General features: G+C 43.8%; 1 protein-coding gene across 2 annotated transcripts; it reads left to right on the top strand.

Annotated features, from left to right (window-relative positions):
- The first annotated feature begins 4,065 nt into the window (after window positions 1-4,065).
- On the top strand, window positions 4,066-19,645 carry LOC133131384 (guanylate-binding protein 1-like). Of its 2 annotated transcripts, none has more exons than XM_061246714.1 (12): window positions 4,066-4,201; window positions 4,858-4,928; window positions 5,525-5,714; window positions 11,653-11,780; window positions 11,857-11,966; window positions 12,662-12,855; window positions 13,418-13,660; window positions 13,920-14,200; window positions 14,635-14,835; window positions 15,152-15,254; window positions 16,291-16,484; window positions 18,891-19,645. In XM_061246714.1, exons 3-12 carry the CDS (start codon window positions 5,540-5,542, stop codon window positions 19,020-19,022), a joined length of 1,761 nt encoding a protein of 586 aa, XP_061102698.1. In that variant the 5' UTR covers window positions 4,066-4,201; window positions 4,858-4,928; window positions 5,525-5,539; the 3' UTR covers window positions 19,023-19,645. The 2 variants fall into 2 exon arrangements, with proteins under 2 accessions (XP_061102698.1, XP_061102697.1); XM_061246713.1 differs by having other exon boundaries at window positions 4,853-4,928.
- Window positions 19,646-20,315: the final 670 nt, after the last annotated feature.

Below are 20,315 nucleotides of genomic sequence, written 5' to 3'. Positions count from 1 at the left end.
ACCGTTGATGTCATAACCATTCAGGAGCCGAGAGGAAACTAAGCAAAAGCTGTCTCTGTAGAAGCCATTTGTTTTAGCTCCCTGACCAGTTTGGGAGTTAGGCTGTAAATTACAGATGGGTGACTCACTTTTAGGGTCAAGAACTAAGGCCTGGATTTCGGAGATAAGGAGAAGAAACCAAGCAATCTGGGTTGTGTCTCCTTTCCTTTCATTCACCCAAATCAGGTTTATCCAAAAGGTATATTACCATGAGAGGCACAAATACAAATTTACAGCATAATGCAGTTATCATGAAAAATCCCAACTACAGCATTCATAGATATGATGGGACGGCCTGTAGTGTAGTGTTTAAGGTCAGGAAGGGCTGCCATTTGTGAGGGGCCTGAGAGCTGGGGTTTCTGGTCAATGTTGTTCAGACTAAGGGAAAGATGTATGAGTGGTCCAAGGGCAGTTGGGTCATGGGAAAAGAATCCTCCAGAACATTGGTGACCTCCCTGTGACCCCAGACCTGGTCACTTCCAAGGGGGAAGACTCCGGACAATGCCACAGTGCCCTCATTTGGGCACTGCTGTCATTACACCGGTGACTGCTCTCCTAGATTAAATATTCAAAACTGCTATTAAGATAGTAAATAGACCGGATAAAACCTTGAAAACATTGCCCATGTGATCCTTGTATTATTGCATTAAGTCTTGGTAATGATAATGTAATGGTAACAGGAATTGCATGTAAAATGGATAATCAGGAAGGACGTTTCATGATAACTGCAACATAATAAAACATAAGGGTAATCTGTTGGGTATGGATGTGATCCGGTAAATACAAGGAATTGAATGAGATACATTTCATACCAAATGGAGTTTTATAAACCATAGTTTCAGTAACTCAAGGGAAAACCTACATGTCCTCTCTTGGTAATCATCTCATTTTCCCTACTTAACAACCCCCAAGGGTGGGGGTCTAAATTCCAGATTTGACCACCCCTCCAGGTTGATTTATGGCACTGCCGCCTGGTTTCAAACGTATGATTTGGCATAAAAGCAAGGGAGACAGACCAATCTGGGAAGATCGTATTCGACTTCCCACACAGCATATTGTACGTGTATGTAAGTATCAGGAAGATCGTATTCGACTTCCCACACAACATGTCTTGGGTATGTAGGTATGTATGTATGTATGTGTAGCAGGGGAAGACCTTAACCGGCTTCCCGCACAGCAAGTTCTATGTATGTGTAGCAACGGAAGATCATAATCGACTTCCCATACATGGCATGTTCTATACTCTTTGTTTGTGTGTAGCCAACGCAGGCTAGGCATGATGATTTACTCTATCTCTATTCTTAATTTGTGTATCTGTAATTGACTATTGCCATTCTAAAGCTAACAACCTACCAGTCTGCGAATAAACTATTTTGTTTGTAACTTGCGTGATCTCCATGACTAATTCATCTTGTACCTTTTCAGCCTAAATTATAACTGAATACTGGGGGAAATGGTGGCTAAAGACCGACCGATCGGTGGCTTGGTACATCTGTGGTAGTTCTAAGCTGTGAGGCCAGCAAGTTTCTGTCCATTAAAGGATCGGTGACGCACGGCTCTTGTGATTTGGTGTGAAGGGAACCCATGGGCGTTACGGCGCTGGTTCCTGCCAAATTAGCTCTAAGGAGCCCAGATAATGCTACACCGACCTGGGCTCACAACTATCATGGCAGGTTTGCATGTATTGTGATGACTGGACCCTCAGCCTCTGAGTTCTCCACCGAACTGAGATTTCAGCAATAATGCTAATCCTGGGAGCATATATTGAGTAATGGTGGCGCAGGTACGAGTCGAGTGTAATCACTCCCGAGGTTCGCGTAAGTTTCAAACCCAAATTTCTAAATTATATTTTCATATTAAGAATTGTACTGATCCGTTTCAGGCCAGCCGTAAGCGGGATATGGGGCAGGTCAATCCATATCCGACCCATGGCAACGGACCCAGCATATTCTTAAACGTAATTGTGCTCTGTTCTTGGACGGAGGATAATAATAACCCTACTAATGTTCTCCCAGGCGGCACGGACGGTGCAGTGGGTAGCACTGCCGCCTCACAGCAAGGAGGTCCTGGGTTTGAATCCCCGTCGGCCGGGGCCTCTCTGTGTGGAGTTTGCATGTTCTCCCCGTGTCTGCGTGGGTTTCCTCCGGGTACTCCGGTTTCCTCCCACAGTCCAAAGACATGCAGGTTAGGCTGATTGGAGAGTCTAAATTGCCCATAGGTATGAGTGTGTGAGTGAATGGTGTGTGTGCCCTGCGATGGACTGGCGACCTGTCCAGGGTTTATTCCTGCCTTTCGCCCAATGTATGCTGGGATAGGCTCCAGCCCCCCTGCGACCCTGTTCAGGATAAGCGGGTTAAGATAATGGATGGATGGATGTTCTCCCAGCAACGCCAGAAGGACAAGCACGCAAAACCCCCTTCGGCCCTCGCTAAATTCCGTCATTGGGTTACCGTGGGGTTTTACACTTTTATCCAGAGCGACTTACAGTTGACTTTAGACTAAGCAGGAGACAATCCTCCCCTGGAGCAATGCAGGGTTAAGGGCCTTACTCAAGGGCCCAACAGCTGTGCGGATCTTATTGTGGCTACACCGGGGACCGAACCAGTGACCTTGTGGGTCCCAGTAATGTACCTTAAGCACTACACCCCATCTTGTCATGTGACTATACTTATTACACCAGATATGACCATATACTATACCCATAGTTACATGACCTCTTGTGACTATATATTACACTAATATAGGTGGCACGGATGGTGCAGTGGGTAGCACTGCTGCCTCACAGCAAGGAGGTCCTGGGTTCGAATCCCCATCGGACAGGGCCTCTCTGTGCGGAGTTTGCATGTTCTCCCCGTGTTTGCGAGGGTTTCCTCCCACAGTCCAAAGACATGCAGGTTAGGCTGATTGGAGAGTCTAAATTGCCCATAGGTATGAGTGTGTGAGTGAATGGTGTGTGTGCCGTGATGGACTGGCGACCTTTCCAGGGTGTATTCCTGCCTTTCGCCCAATGTATGCTGGGATAGGCTCCAGCCCCCCTGCGACCCTGTTCAGGATAAGCGGATAATGAATGAATGGATGGATGTTCTGAATGTGTCATGCTCTATGCATTCAGACTGAAAGGGCTTATTTAAACAAATGAGATCACAGAACAAAAACTGTTGTGTATAAACCAGACCTGTATTTTGTTGAACAGCTTCTGACAGCTGCAATTAAAGATCATAATTGGCTCATTATCATTACTGCATCTAGTAAAACAGAATGACGTATCTATTAAATTCCAGCATCTCAAATAGAGTTATAATTATAATTATATACACTCAGTAAGAATAAAATATTTATTAGACTTTTTTTACTGATAAAGTCCTCTGCTTCTGTTACCTATCTACTTAGAGGTTTGAAGTGTTGTGTACCACTGCATACTGTTTTAATATGAGGTTATTGTGTTACTGCCACCTTCCTGTCAGCTTTGACCAGTCTGGCCCTTCTCCTCTGATTTCAATGAATTATTTCCCCGTAGAACTGCTGCTCACTGGATGTTTTGCACACCATTCTCTGCAAACTCTTGAGCAGGGTTCACCAACCCTGTTCCTGGAGATCTACAGTCCTGTTGGTTTTCACTCCAATCTCAGCAAAGCACAGCTCATTCAACAACGGAATATCCTGTTGAGCTGCTAATTGGTAGAATCAGGTGTTGCAAATTTGGGCTAAATCTACAGGACGGTAGATTAGATCCCATTTTTTCCACATTCGGGCATTTGGTCTGAAAAACAGCTGAGCCTTTTGACCATATCCATGCTTTTATGCATTTAGTCATTTAGTTTCTGTCACATAACTGGCTGATTAAATATTTGCATTAACATGCTGGTGTTGAGGTCTACCTAATAAAATGGTCACTGAGTATATCTAATTATATTGTAATTATAATACCCCTTTCGTTTTTGTAGGGAGTGAAAATGAAAGAGAAAATCTGGAAAATGGGACTGGAAAATCCCCATTTCACAAGTCAAGGTTTCACTTTCAGAATGAGAACCCCTCTCCATATAAAGGTCGTTCGGTCTACATAGACGTCTTGAAAGTCCTGCATTTCATTCTGAAGTCCTGCACGTCGAACATCAGCTAAAAGGTTTCTCTCTGAAAGTGAAACCGTGCGGTACAGTTAGAGGTAAATATTGGCTATTCAGATCTGTTCCTTGTGTTTGGATTCAAGGCTATAGGCGTGGTTTCTTTGTGTATTTTTGTATACTATGGTATAACATTATGTCTGTAAAGTATTATGTATGTCAAACCAAAGGTAATAAAGTACTTCATTAAGTGGATCGGCCGATACCGAATCGAGCGTCAATATGCTACGCCAGTGAAGGGGAAGATTTAGAAAAATACCACCCAATAAAACAAAAAAGAAACAAAAAATTAAGCCGCACAAAGCAATTTCGCCCAGCAAAATATGATATGCACATGTCATTAAAGTACCGGTCGTGGTATCTAAAACATTCGAATTAATTTACCGAGTGCGAGTAGGCTAGCCTACACAGTTGGAATTGTACTTCCTTCTAGGGTCTTTCAGCGCACTTATCCCTGGTTATGGGTATGCACTTTGCACTTTGTAGTACGTATAAGGACGTCTGTCAAATGCCATTAATGTAATGTAATGTAATAGGGGCTTTTTATGTTAAAACATGACGCATTTATGAACCTGTGAGGCTAAACTAAGCATTTGTTTTTGCGTCATTCTATGCATGTTATTGCACACATTCCATAAATACACTTCTCCTTTCGGGTAATCTGTTACTTAGGCTCTCAATTTCCTTTTAAGCACAGACTAAACACGGCGACTCAGCGACAGTGAAGAAACATTGCCCCCTTCTGGCGGACAAAGGAACATCTTGGAGGTAACTTCAGGAGAGCGAGTTATGTGCATGTTTGCTGATTTTATAGTAGCAGTTGACCTATGTAACAGACTCTGTCCAATATTCAGCATCACATGTTTCAGTATTATTGAATCTGTGTGCCATTTGAAACATTCCTCACACAATTAAATATTTTTTTGCGTAATGCGTAATGTTCTCTTTTGGAACATGCCATTTGTCTACAATCCAATTGACTTTACGTTTTCCATAAAATTATAATTCAACCATTCCTATCTGCTCCAAAGACGTTTTTTTCAGATTGTGGCTTGGAGCTGAAGTGTATTTGAAACTGGTTATTATGACATCATATCAGACCGTCTTAACACATTGCTTTCGATGTCTTAACTGTACTGTATATAAAATGTAATACATACAGTATAATACAATAATTTACATTCTGTAGATCTCACAAACTCATATTTGCTTCTATTTAAAGGAGCACTGTCACACATTTTTCAGTTGAGCTAATTTGGATTAAATGCCTAGGCATTTTTTAAATCACGTCAGTGTAGCTGTTTCCTAAGTATGGGGCAAAGCAGCTTGCTTGGGTGAGCGTAATTTGTTTGGTCTGGTTACAGGGACGGTCTGTGGACATGGAGAAGCCAGTCTGTCTGATTGAGAACACAAGTGCAGGTGAACTGCGGGTGAACCAGGAAGCCCTGGAGATTCTGAACTCCATCAAGCAGCCTGTAGTGGTGGTGTCCATCGTAGGGATGTACCGCACGGGTAAATCGTACCTGATGAACAGACTGGCTGGGAAGCAGACAGGTATCTCCATGTGTTTCAAGGTCTTTTTCACAGTTCTGCCACAAGATACACACACACACACACACACACACACACACACACAACATTTCCAAAATATGCCACTGCCAAAGTCAGTGTTAAATACATTATCAGATAGACACATCATCACTGATTGAGCAACTTGTAAGCCACAAAATGAAAAGGGACAGATAAATAAGGGAATTCTATTATTTTAGATATTGCAACGTTAACAGATCCATTAGCGACAAGAGCAGTTATGGCAAATGGAAACGTTTAACGAGCAATAGGCTACACTTCTTCCTGAAACGGAAGAAGAATGCCACCTGCTTTAACTTCAGTTACTTAAAGGTACAATATGTCATTTTGAACTCCGAATGGTCAAGAGGGGAACTGCAACAACGGACAACCTCAAACCACAACACTGTTTATGCTTCCCTTGTATATAACGCCTCATATAACGCCTAATATAAATTGTTATTATATAGTTCAGTGTTCTCGTGCACTGTTTTGGAAAGCAGACAGTGACAAACGCAACAGAGCCTGCCGTCTTTTCGTAGTGCTCTAGTAAGAAAATTTCACATGAGACTGTGTGTCAGGTGACTTTATGAGATCTTGACTTTGGTGTGCTACACAACACGATTTGTAGTTTTCACTTCAGCTAAGCAACTAAATTGTGAGCAAGCAAGTTATTTGGCTAGGTAACTAGCTGGCTATATAATGAAGATATGATCGTCGACTACAAACGATGTTACTACAACTTATACTTTCATAAGAAATAAAGGTTTACGGATGATTGAACACGTAAATAGACAAAAGGAATGTGTAGCTGCCCAAATTGCACTCCAGACAAGCGATCACTGAAACTGTCCACCTGAAGCACAACGCTTGTGCAATCGCAGTTCATATTTCCTATATTTATGGTAAGTGGATATTTGTATATTCTTCAAGCTAACTCTAGCTAATTTGCTTGTTGCTACCAATAACAAACTGGTATTGTTTTATAATTAGATATGTAGTCTTCGCTTGGATAATAAGCAATAGTACACAGAGTTTCAATGATTGCTTGTCTGGAGTGCAATTTGGGCAGCTACACGAACAATCTGAATAAGCGCCAGGCTATTGGCTGTGGCAGTTAGAACCAATTTTCAACCAATGAGCTTTAATTGTTGTACAGCTGTACAATGTTTTGATACATTTGATGGCCCAACAAACACTTTGAAACCCAAATTTAAGCACTATAAACAGAGGCAGAGGCACTGAGCCCTTTTCAATGATAGGAAGGGATTTACAATGGTCTTGTAACAATGTTTTAACACAAAAATCTTATCTATTGTACCTTTAAGTAATTGCACCTTCACTGGCTGTGTCGAATTAAGCCTTAAGGAACAAGAACCCATGGTATAACGTGGAGCCTTGCTGTGCCAATATCTGCGATATACCACAGATTCCAGTTACATAACGGTTTTATACAATGGTTACCACATTTATCTTTCAAATCTTCACAAAAGAAAGACAAAAAGTCAAACTTTAAATAAATGTATTTTAAATATCGCAAACTGATTGGTTCATAGCAGTGACACATTTTCGATATACCACGGCTGTGCGTTCTAATGCTTGTTTACGGTACTATTTGAAGTATCACTCGAAGTATCGCGGCAAAGCAGCCAAAAATCGTGAGATGCACGACGACGCCTGTCAGTCACCTTGCAACAACTGTTGCACAGAAGTTGCAGGCAAGCAGGGACGCAGAGCAACTCTGCCTCTGCTTCCACGTTATTCAGAAACTATTCGATGCGGATCTTGATTTGCGAGAGATTTGTGTCAGTAAGCAGGCAGAAGTGTGAGAAGTGTTAGGGTGACCGAAACGTGGAAACTTTGTAGATCGGAGAAAACAGCGCTTCCCATCCATCCATCCATCATCACCCGCTTATCCGGAGTCGGGTCGCGGTGGCAGTAGGCAAAGCCAGGTATTCCAGGCGTCCCTCTCCCCAGCAACGCATTCTAGCTCCTCCTGGGGGATCCCGAGGCGTTCCCAGGCCAGGAGAGATATATAATCTCTCCAGCGGGCTCTGGGTCTCCCTTGGGGTCTCCGCCCAGTTGGACGAGCCTGGAAAACCTCCAAAGGGAGATGCCCGGGAGGCATCCTGATCAGATGCCTGAACCACCTCAATTGGCTCCTTTCAACGCGAAGGAGCAGCGGCTCTACTCGGAGCTCCCTCCCGATGTCCGAGCTCCTCACCCTATCTCTAAGGCTGAGCCCGGCCACCCTACGGAGGAAGCTCATTTCGGCCGCTTGTATACGCGATCTCGTTCTTTCGGTCACTACCCAAAGCTTGTGACCATAGGTGAGGGTCGGGACGTAGATCGACCAGTAAATCGAGAGCTTCGCCTTCCGGCTCAGCTCCCTCTTCAGCACGACGGTCCCGTGCAACGCCCGCATTACTGCTGATGCTGCACCGATCCGCCTGTCGATCTCACGCTCCCTTCTACCCTCAGTCGTGAACAAGACCCCGAGATACTTGAACTCCTTCACTTGGAGCAAAGACTCGTTCCCAACCCGGAGGGAGCAATCCACCGTTTTCCGGCAGAGAACCATGGCCTCGGACTTGGAAGTGCTGACTCTCATCCCGGCCGCTTCACACTCGGCTGCAAACCGCTCCAGTGCGTGCTGAAGGTCACGGTCCGATGAAGCCAGCAGAACCACATCATCCGCAAAAAGCAGAGATGCGATTCTGAGGTCACCAAACCGGACACTCTCCTCACCTCGGCTGCGCCTTGAGATCCTGTCCATGAATACCACAAACAGGACCGGTGACAAGGGGCAACCTTGGCGGAGTCTAACACCCACAGGAAACGTGCTTGACTTTGTGCCGAGAATGCGGACACAGCTCTCACTTTGGTTATACAGGGACCGGATGGCTTGTAACAACTGCCCCGGTACCCCATACTCCTGCAGTACATCCCACAGGGTTCCCCGGCGGACACGGTCGAAAGCCTTCTCCAAGTCCACAAAGCACATGTGGACTGCATGGGCAAACTCCCATAACCCTGCCAGCAACCCTGCCAAGGTAAAGAGCTGGTCCACTGTTCCACGACCAGGACGGTATAAGGTGGGGGTAGAGCGGAGAGCCAGGAGCGACCAGAGGAAGAAGCCTACTGAGCGAACGCGCTAGGGTTCGCCCCTGAATGCTGGGGTTGGTTTACAGGGATATTCAGGAACGGAAAACAATATCTACTCCCAGAAGAAAGGGAGGAACAAAAACTAACCCGAAGGCGATTCTTAATAAGGAAACAGAAAACAAGCCCAAAACGGCTGAAGAAAAATAAAACAACCCTCACAAAACAGGGCGAATAATCAAATCACTATTTGTGCTTAAAGGCGAGCACAGATAGAGGAGTTCAGAAATAAAAGTACAACCTAGCAAAAAAACGCTAGGCATGAAACAAAAAACCCATAAGGCGCAGCTCAGGCAAAACACAAACTAAAATACATATACCGGGGACAATGTCCCTCTATCACCGGCTCACACGAGCCCAAAACAAAAATGAAAACCCTTAGGGAAGGCGTCGGTGAACCCAACAACTAAACCGAGCGCCTTCCTTACCTTTGTTCGTTTTTTATTTTTATTGTATGGCTTAGACACACACACCTGCACAGTACCTGACTCATATAAACACAGAGTCTACCTTGTGAATTTACCGCCTTTGTGCTAGGGCGAACGGTAACACAGAAGCACTGAAGACCAGTCAGAACTGGCCTTAAATACTCTGCTGGGAGGCAATTCCCCTGGTGCAAACATGGAACAGGTGTTACCAATGATCCTAGGCCCTCCACCGATCACCACGGGTATTACCTCCCACCATGACAGACGGAAGCCACATTGCTCCTCCTGAATCCGAGGTTCGACCGTCAGTTGGAGCCTCCTTTCCAGCACCCTAGAGTAAGCTTTCCCAGGGAGGCTGAGGAGTGTGATACCCTGATAATTGGAGCACACCCTCTGGTCCCCCTTCTTGAAAATGGGGACCACCACCCCGGTCTGCCACTCTGCAGGTACTGTCCCCAACCTCCACGCGACACTGAAGAGGCGTGTCAGCCAAGACAACAATGTCAAGAGCCTTCAGCATCTCAGGGCGAATCTCATCTACACCCGGCGACTTGCCACTGAGGAGCTTATTGACTACCTCAGCAACTTCCGCCAGGGATATAGGTGTAGATTCCCCCGAGTCTTCGGGCTCTGCCTCTTCCACAGAGGACGTGTTGTTCGGGTTCAGGAGCTCCTCGAAGTGCTCTTTCCACCGCCCGACAATATCCCCAGTCTGGGTCAGCAGTTCTCCTCCCCTGCTGAAAACAGCCTGAGACAAGCCCTGCTTTCCCTTTCTGAGTCGTCGGATGGTTTGCCAGAACTTCCTCGAGGCCAACCGAAAGTCCTTCTCCATAGCTTCCCCGAACTCCTCCCATACCCGGGTTTTTGCTTCAGCGACTGCCAAAGCCGCAGCCCTTCTGGCCACCCGGTACCTGTCTGCTGCTTCAGGGGACCCCCGGGCCAGCCAAGCCCGAAAGGCCTCCTTCTTCAGCTTGACGGCCTGACGGTTTTTGGGTTGCCGCCCTGACAGGCACCGATAACCTTCTGGCCACAGCTCCTGCTTGCCGCCTCTGCAATGGAGGCTTTGAACATGGCCCACTCGGACTCCATGTCCCCAGCTTCCCCCGGGATGCGTGAGACAGCGCTTCCCTCCAAAACAAAACGAGTAGACCTACGCAACATGGTTGCGCTACAGGCTGACTGTTTTTCAGTGTGTGTCGTAAAATTAACATGAAAAAGCCATAGCCAATACTCTTGTTTGCCCATTCATGGTAGCTTGCAAGTTGGCAAGTTTTGCAGAACAGCGTTAGAGTTTACTGACGTCGCAAAATTTTAAAAAATCTATATTGGCTACCAATGCCTTGTAAGTAGTATACAATATGGGAAAGTGGTATTTATTGTGTTGATGAAGTTAGTGTTACTGTACCTTGATAGCTAGACAATTCGCTCTCCTGTAGTCTGCTCGGTTTTCGTTTTAATTTCACCAACCTTAAGCCGCTTACCTTCCGCCCCGAGTGGTATGGGCGTTGGTGCCCACAGAATCTGGACTACAGGACAACACTTCACATTAGCAAGAGGAGCACTTTTGAACTTTTCAATGTTAGGGCAGATGCTCTTTTCTAGAGCGACATACAGTTTCTTAGACTAAGCAGGAGAAACTCCAGCACCTGGAGCAATGCAGGGTTAAGGGCCTTGTTCAAGGGTCCAACGTCTGTGTCTGTGCAGTCCAACGTCAAGTGTCCAACGTCTGTGCGGATCTTATCGCGGCTACACCGGGAATTTAACCACCGACCTTGCGGGTCCTAGTCATGTACCTTAACCATTACGCTACTAGCCAAGCCTGTGTATTTTTGATCCGGCCTGAAGCCACTTGCTATCTAGCTTGGTTAAACTAACTTTAAAGTTTCCAAGCTGAAATTAATACTACATATAAAATCACTGTCTACACATACACATACACAGATACATATGTGTGTTAATGCATCATAGAAGTAAAGCTAAAGTTACTTTTGAGTCAAAATACATACACATTATGAAACAAAAGCTTTAAACCATCGCTTGCATTCATTAGCTAGTGAAATGCTAATGAGAAACGCCAGTGTACAGCTAGAATGAGTCAAACCATAAAATATATATTTTTTAAATGTATGTCACTGCATCATATGGGGGTGGAAAGTCCAGGGGTCAGAAAGTAAAAGTCCTGTCAGGTGTTTCTTCCACCCATGAACCCCAGCTAAATTCACTCATTAGTTCTACATCCTGGATTTTCTACCTCTGATCATATGTACATACATTTGTATAATGCCCATTCATGCATTAATCTGCCCCTATCCCCGGGTCCTCTGTGTTTTCAGGGTTCCCCTTGGGCTCCACTGTCCAGTCTGAGACTAAGGGCATCTGGATGTGGTGTGTGCCCCACCCTCACAGAGATAACCAAACTCTAGTCCTGCTCGACTCTGAGGGTTTGGGGGACGTGGCAAAGGTAGAATACCCCTTTAAAGGTAACTTTAGCCAACAACGACTGATCTATATTGCATCCAGTTTCTTTTTCCCAACAGGGAGACCAGGCTCATGACACTTGGATCTTTTCCCTGGCCGTCCTCTTGAGCTGCACGTTCGTCTACAACAGCATGGGCACCATCAACAATGAAGCTGTGATGAGCCTGCAGTATCCTACCAACCACATAAACGCATGTGTAGGGGAATATTAATTATTTCTTCCAGTCACAAAAACTGTATTTACAGATGAAAATGACTTTGCAACAACCTCAATTATCTTTGCATTTCAACACCAGAATCGCCAGAACTGGGCAGTCAATTGGTCTGCAAGAACACTGAACTGACTCTAGTCACAGACACAGAAGGTTAAATATAAGCAACAAATTAGACTGAATTCAATGGCATTGATTATAGTGGTGATTGCCTCTTGGTTTGGCAGGCTATTTAATAATGATATTACAAATTAATCCAGATAACAGTTAGTTATTACTTTCTATCATTTCATATTGTGTCATCTGCATGGCTTGTGAGTTGTCATTCTTGTCAGAGCTTCAGATGTGGCCAGTTGAATCAGGTCTTGAATCAGGATGTAAGCCAAGTTGCGGAATTTCACTTTGTATGGGTATGATTGAGCAAGCATTTCAAGTAGCAATTCAGATTGGGTTGTTAAAGTAGATTAAATTAGCCTGGACTAAATTGAGTTTTATATGGAGAATCTCAGTTCAAAATTGAATCTATAGTCCAAGACTCAGCTTAATCTGTGTCTGTGAAACTGGTTTCTCAATGAAAATCCATTTTCCACCATTCAAGGTTTCCTTGTTGTTCTCACGCACTTCCAGTGGCTGCTCCTTAATAATTCTACAGCTATGTGACAGAGCTAACAGAACACATCAAGGTGAAGTCCGGCAAGGAGGAAGAGGGCGATACAGCTGCCAAATACATCCACTTCTTCCCCACATTCGTCTGGGCTGTGAGGGACTTCACTCTGGAGCTGAGGATCGATGGACAGACCGTCACTGCGGACGAGTACCTGGATAACTCCCTGAAGCTGGTGAAGGGTAGGTCTGCAAGTGGTGTAGCTTGGCTAATTCGCTAGTTAAGGCCAGTGAGGTGCATTAAAGAGGCATCAAAGGTTCCCATGACACTCTGGTGGTGGAACCCTCAGGGTCTAAATGACGACGTTGCCCTTGGCTTGGGGCGATTGCGCCTAGCCAAGTAATACACTTTGGAGTAACACATTTGATTTACATTGACTGGTTATACATTTTTGAGACTAAATTAGTCAGAAACACAGTCCTTTTCTATCCTTAAATGGCTGGCACAAAATTGCTGCTATTATATGTCCCAGCTGGGTGCTATATATTGGTGATTGAGGCGAGTGTCCCCCTCATCAATGCAAAACACTTTGAGTATGACATTTATTTATTATTGTTATTATTATGGAGGGACATTTTACCAAAGGGAATCCCTCCCAGTTTGGGCAGCACACAGCCATGCTACAGGGCTGCTGGCCATATAGAGTTGCTATGGCAATGGAGTTCAACCACGCTGAGTGACCCTGGCCAGGATGAGCCATCAATCACCCCACTAAAAAGGCAGTCCTGCTTTTGTGTTCTCAAGGTAAATCCAGACAAGCGGCCTACAGCAACGGCCCTCGGGAATGCATCCGGAACTACTTCCCGACCAGGAAGTGCTTTGTGTTCGACCAGCCTGCCTCCAAGGAGAAACTGAGGATCATAGACAAACTGACTGATGCTGACCTGGATCCGGCCTTTGTCCAGCAGACGCTTGACTTCTGCAGCTACATTTTCAAACAATCGAGAGAAAAAACTATCACTGGAGGGTATACAGTCACTGGACAGAGTAAGCACATAAACATCCTATTGTTACTGAACAACCATGGTGGGATTATTTAAGGTTTGTCATGATATTGACAAAAAGGTGACAGTTGCCTTTTTGGATAGGATGAACTGCATATAGTAAAATAGAGAGAGAATGATATGCCATACAATTCCACAGATCATGTGCTTGAGATTTCCAGATGGTGATGTTGATACTGAAGCATATTTAGTTTGATATTCTCTCTTTTATCTTCTGCTCCTGTCTGGCTGTGTGACCTCAGTGCTGGGGAACCTGGCAGTGACGTACGTGGACGCCATTCGGAGCGGGAGTGTTCCGTGTTTGGAGAACGCGGTGGCAGCACTGTCTCAGATCGAGAACTCGGCGGCAGTCGAGGAGTCTTTCGCCCTCTACAGACGGCTGCTGGGAGAGCGGGTAAAACTGCACACTGAGACTCAGGAGGAGCTCTCCACAGTTCAGGACGTCTGCCTGAAGGAGGCGCTGCAGCTCTTCATGAAACGCTCCTTCAAGGACGAGGACCAGAGCTACCAGAAAGGCCTCATGGTAAGATATTAGATTTGAAAACCTGCAAATCAGTGTTTTTTTATCTTAGGCATATATAGTCTACATTACACGATAATATTTTGTGTACGTGCAATTTAAAAGTACATTCTGAAATGGTATAATTACACCAGGGTAAATGTATAAGTTTGAATGGTCTTCAATAGGGAAATGAGCTTTTTGGCACCAGAGGCTTAATAAACTGCAATACCTCCAGTAAGCCCTAGGGTTTGCAAGCTTCTGGGAAACAAGGTGAAGTGAGTGAACTGTTTAATCAACTGCTTTCATTGATCAATTAAGTGCTGAGTAACAACAAAATCCAGCACACCCTGCAGCTCTCCAGGACCATGGTTTCCAATCCCTGCTGTCGGGGAATCAATCTCTGCTTGCCTGGGTGGCAGTTTTGATGCCATTGTGTTCCTGTTCTGTCTCCCCAGGAGCGTATAAGAGATGAGTATGATGGGAAATGTAGTGAGAATGCAGTACTCTCGCAGACTCACTGCATCGCTCTACTACAACAGCTGTGGAACAATCTGGACCACGACTCCTTCATGAAACCTGGAGGATATGCAGACTACCGGGTCCAGCTGGACTCCATCATTCAAACCTACAGAGCTACACCTGGGAAAGGTGTACAGGTACCTTTCACTTCAGTATCTAAACTGAAGAACAATATATTTACCATATAAATACCATACTGTACAGTACAGTAATTCTGTCACTGCTGAATAAGCAGTGCATACATGCACCCTTTGATTACCTTGATACCCTGTGATTCATTCTTGAGTGTGTGCCTGCATGCATGTGTGTGTCTGTGTGTCAGTGCGGAACGTCCACAGCATACTGTAGTCTAAGGGTATGTTCAGCCTGTGTGTGTGTGTGTGTGTGTTCCTCATATAACCTTCATATACACATGGCTTATTGAGTTGACTTTTTTTTTGTTTTTACTGAAAGGCAGAACAAGCTCTGGAGATCTTCATGAAGGAGAAAAATGATGTGGGCTCGTCCATCCTGAATGCGGACAGAAACCTCTCAGAACAAGAGAGGAAGCTGCAGGGTAAGGCTGATACCTCAGGGACTGCGGATAAGCCCCATTCCGGCATTCCGATTACAGCTTCCCAGATAACAGAATATGCCTGGCTTGGATTTGTCCCAAGTCCATGGCAACATTCAGGCTGGATCCATAATGAATCCTTAAGTGGCAGGGTAGCCTAGTGGTAGGGATGCTGACCTGAATCCGGGGAGGGCCCCAAAACCTGATCCAAGGGTTTTACCCTTGTTTTCTCTCACCCCACTTGCAACTGTTCTCTCTGGCATGTATCCCAGGGCATCCCTTGCAATGCATCTCCCCTGGTTAAATAATACCAGGCATAGATACAGTTCCCTCCGTAATGTTTGGAACGAAGACACATTGTTTATTTCTTTGCCTCTGTACTCCACAATTTGAGATTTGTAATGAAAAACCACGTGGTTAAAGTGCACATTGTCATATTTTAATAAAGGGCGTTTTTATTCATTTTGGTTTCACCATGTTGAAACTACAGCAATGTTTATACATAACACTGAAATGGGTGGGCTATGTAAATGAAAGCTGTCATATGAAAAGAATAGTCTCACCTGACAAAATGTCCTGTTAAACTCAGTGGAAAAAATATTCAGGAGAAACAATTTTCTTATCTGCTGCATATCTGGCAGCATCACGGTGGTTTGAGGCTCACCTTGGACCATTGATGACTCAAAGCCATTTTACCTAACAAATGTGTTCCATACTGTATCAGCATAATTTACAGCTGAATCTAGTCCCACCTCTCAATTCCAAAAGAGATCCATTCAAATGCAAAGAGTTTTAGTATCACTGCGGTGTGGATCTGCCTGTCTGTAACTGGGTCCAGATTTCAGTCACTTGCTGTCTAGGTTTGCAGTTATCATTTGCTCTGAACAATACAATATTGCTTTTTTCTGGTGTTTTTATTTGGTTTCATTAGAGATGAGTGCCCAACCCTTGAGATGAAATAAAATGCAATCATCGTTAAGCAATTTTTTTGCTGGATTCAGTCAACGCAAATTAAATTTGTGATGTCCCTTGTCATCAGAGGAGGAAGCACGTGCAGAGATGGAGAGATTTAAGGCAGAGGTGGCCCGTAGGGAACAGGAAGACACTGAGAAACGTTTGGAGGATGCACAGAGAGCTCACAGAGAGAATGAAAAGCAACTGATGGAGAGGATGGAAAAGGAACGACATGCTATCCTTGAGGAGAACCAGAGAGTTCTCGACAGACGGCTGCAGGTAACACGAAGGAACAGTTTCACAGACACAGTTTAAACTTAGTCTTGGATTCATTTCTTATGAAGTTTCTTATGGAGAATCTCTATTTTCCATGAATTTAGTTTAGGACTAGGCTTAGTCTGTGTAGGTGAAACCAGTAGCAAGTGTTTCAAGAACACTAGGGAACTTCATGGTTCTCATAGTTGTGAGAACAATATGACAAGAACAGATTTTCCAAGTTCTGCCTCAGATAAATGTTGCAAGCAAGCTTACCCTAGAAGGGCCAGTGTGGATGAAAGCTTTTGTGGTAGCCCATCACCATGACACCTAGTTCAGCTAATCACGGTCCTGACTTGAAGACCATGGAGAGGTGATTGGTTGAATCAGGTATTTTAGTTCTGGCCTATTAAAACGCCAGCCCTTCTCAAATAAGATCACTCCCCTATGATTATCATTTAGTGATGAATAAAATGCAGTGTCAAAAAATGCATTGTATACTGTGAGTATTCATTATGTGACTATACCTGCAATAGTGTGCATACAATTGGGCACCCCTGGTCAAAAAGCTTTTTATAATTAATATCTAAATGAACAGAAGCGAACCTGAGCTCTAAATGGTACAGCGTTAAACATGACACATTTCTTCAGATTTTAAAGCAAGTTTTTTCATTTTCATTTTTTACAGTTTCAAAACAATAAAAAAGGAAAAAGGCACTGTGCAAAAATTTGGGAACCCTGTCAGTTAGTACTTTGTAACTCCTACTCAGGCAACTATAGCAGTTTGCAAATGCTTCCTGTAGCCAGCTAAGATCTTTCAATTCTCACTTTTTGAATTTTCCCCAATTCTTCCTGGCAGAACACCTCTAGCTCAGAAATATTCTTCGTCCTCCTTGCATGTATGTTTGAGATTTTCAATAATTTGCTAGTCTGGGGACTGTGGTGGCCATTCCAAAACCTTCATCCATCTTTGCTGATTTTGAGGTATGCTTTGGATCTTTGTATCGCTGGAATACCCAAACTCTCTTCAACTTCAATGTCTGGACTAGCCTTCGAACATCTAGAGCCTCTAGAATGTCTTGATATTTGTTGGAATCCATTCTTCCTGCACAATATTTCCTGTGCCCCCAGGTGCCACACAACCCCAAAGCATAATGCATCCTCCTCCATGCTTAACAGTTGGCAAGGTGTTTGTCTCTACAAAGGCTTCAGCATTTTCCCCCCAAAAGATACCTTCTTTGGTGGTGCCCAAAAAGTGACATTTTGGTTTTGTCAGTCCAAAGCACATTTTTCCAAAAGGCTTCAGGCTTCTCAATGTCTTCTTTTGCATACTTCAGACAGATTTTCGGTTGAGGTCTTCTTTTGCACTGATGTGTGGGTTCTTCTGAGAATTTCTTAACAGGCCATTCTATCTGAAATCTTTCTTGGTCTTCCAGACCTTGCCTTGACCTCAACTGTTCTATGTTTCCTCCATTTTCAAATATTTTTTGACAGTGGAAATGGGTAGTTTAAACGTTATAATTTATAAACAGTAAAAAATGTAAATAAAAAGTAATCTTGCTTTAAAATTTGCAGAAAGGTCTCATGTTTACTCTGTACAATTTAGAGTTCAGGTTTGCTTTCGATCACATACAGATTCATTGTAACAAACATTTAAACCAGGGATGTTCACATTTGTGCATCCCACTGTAACTGCTGTATGAGTATACCTAGCTGCAGTATGTGAGTATATCTAACTGCACTGTGTGAGTATACCTAACTGCAGCATGTGAGTATATGTAACTGCACTGTGTGAGTATACCTAACTGTAGCATGTGAGTATATCTAACAGCACTGTGTGAGAATATCTAACTGCAGTATGTGAGTATATCTAACAGCACTGTGTGAGAATACCTAACTGCAGTATGTGAGTATATCTAACTGCACTGTGTGAGTATACCTAACTGCAGCATGTGAGTATATCTAACTGCACTGTGTGAGTATATCTAACTGCAGCATGTGAGTATATCTAACAGCACTGTGTGAGTATATCTAACTGCACTGTCTGAGTACATCTAAAAGCACTGTGTGAGTATATCTAACAGCACTGTGTGAGTATCCCTAACTGCAGTATGTGAGTATATCTAACTGTACTGTGTGAGTATATCTAACTGCAGTATGTGAGTATACCTAACTGCAGTATGTGAGTATATCTAACTGTACTGTGTGAGTATATCTAACTGCAGTATATGAGTATACCTAACTGCAGTATGTGAGTATACCTAACTGCAGTATGTGAGTATATCTAACTACTGTATAGGTCTACCTAACTGCACTCTGTGAGTATATCTAATTGCACTGTGTAAGTATATCTAACTGCACTTTGTGAGTATATCTAACATCACAGTGTTCGAGGCCCAACATTTCTTCTTGCTGTTATTCTGTGTACAGGAGCAGAGAGCGCTGATTTCAGAGGGGTTCGAGCAGAAATCCAGGATGATGGAGGCTCAAATAGATTCCTTACAGAAGGAGGTGGCAGCATCCAAGAACAGAGGGGGTGGTGGGGGCTGTATCCTCCTCTAATAACATCCTTAGGGGTGTAAGCCTGTTCGATGTTATACTTGCTGGTCAACTTCAGTATCAAATACACCATAATAGCATTTACTAAAATACGAATCTGCATGTTTCTATTTGACTTGGCGATCACAGGCCATGTCAGACTGAGTGACCAGTCTCTGTAGTCAGGCCGGGGTTTTGATAGTTAAATACCATTTTGCTTTATTTAACCCTTTCGCTGGTTTTGGTCCTTCTTTAACTGGAGTAGTACGTTAATTAAAATGTGTTTAAATTCTCAAAAGTTAATGTAGCTGTTAGTGAAGCGGCTAACCTGTCATTGTTCAGAACAGTCTTTCCCAAACTGGATCCCACTGCATGTGCTGCTTTTTGTGACAACCAATCAATCTTAATTTAGAACAATAAGTCGATTCAATTACAATTCAGAGGTGGCAAGAAAACCAATTGGAGTTAAAACTGGCATACATTGTGTGTCCCCATCACTGAACTGGGAATCAGTGGCTTATTGGTACAATCGTCTGTAATTATAAAAGGTGCAATTTTGGCATTAGCTGCCAATTCTATTGTCTAGGATTGCTTGATTTTCATATTTTATTTTCACTTACAATAAACTTTTCTTCTGTGAAAAAAAAGTGTGACAATTCTATTTTGTAAAGGTCATTTAGCTCAACATTGATTGACTTCAGCATGGTATGTAACTTATCAATAAATAAATAGCCGCATCGTTTCATTATGAAAACAGCAGCTAAACGCATTTTTCCAGTACCAGGAAGCTTTTTGGAGGCACTAAAATGGTAAATGGCTGGCATTTATATAACACCTTTATCCAAAACGTTGTATAACTGAGGCTTCTCTCACACACACACACTCTTTCTCTCCCTCACACACACACTCTCTCTCTCTCTCACTCTCTCTCACACACACACACACACACACACACACACACACACACACACACACACACACACACACACACACACACACACCAATGTCGATTGGAACCAGCTAATCAGGAGCAATTTGGGGGTAGGTGTCTTGCTCAGGACACTTCGACACACCCAGGGCGGGGATTGAACTGACAACCCTCCGACTGCCAGAGGACTGCTCTTACCACGGACAGCTCTTTTGCATCCCCCGGAAACAGTGACTGATGTGAGGGAATAGACTGTAGAAAAAAATAAGTCAGTTTTGGAAATTATGCCGTTGACAAAATAAAATTTATGGTCATTGCAGGTTTGGAAATGCTTGTTGAAATTAATAAATAACTAACACAAGGTAAACATAAAATGAGTGTGTGAAGAA

Source organism: Conger conger, chromosome 6 (genome assembly GCF_963514075.1).
Source record: "Conger conger chromosome 6, fConCon1.1, whole genome shotgun sequence".
NCBI classification, from domain to species: Eukaryota; Metazoa; Chordata; class Actinopteri; order Anguilliformes; family Congridae; genus Conger; species Conger conger.
This window is presented reverse-complemented; position numbering and strand designations above follow the sequence as displayed.

Bases quoted from the DNA above. Each gene is read 5' to 3' on its own strand.
- LOC133131384 (XM_061246714.1), top strand. From the start codon at position 5,540: ATGGAGAAGCCAGTCTGTCTGATTGAGAACACAAGTGCAGGTGAACTG. The intron at 11,781-11,856 runs GTAGAATACCCC...TTTTCCCAACAG, and splicing joins GTTTGGGGGACGTGGCAAAG to GGAGACCAGGCTCATGACAC. The intron at 15,255-16,290 runs GTAAGGCTGATA...CCTTGTCATCAG, and splicing joins ACAAGAGAGGAAGCTGCAGG to AGGAGGAAGCACGTGCAGAG.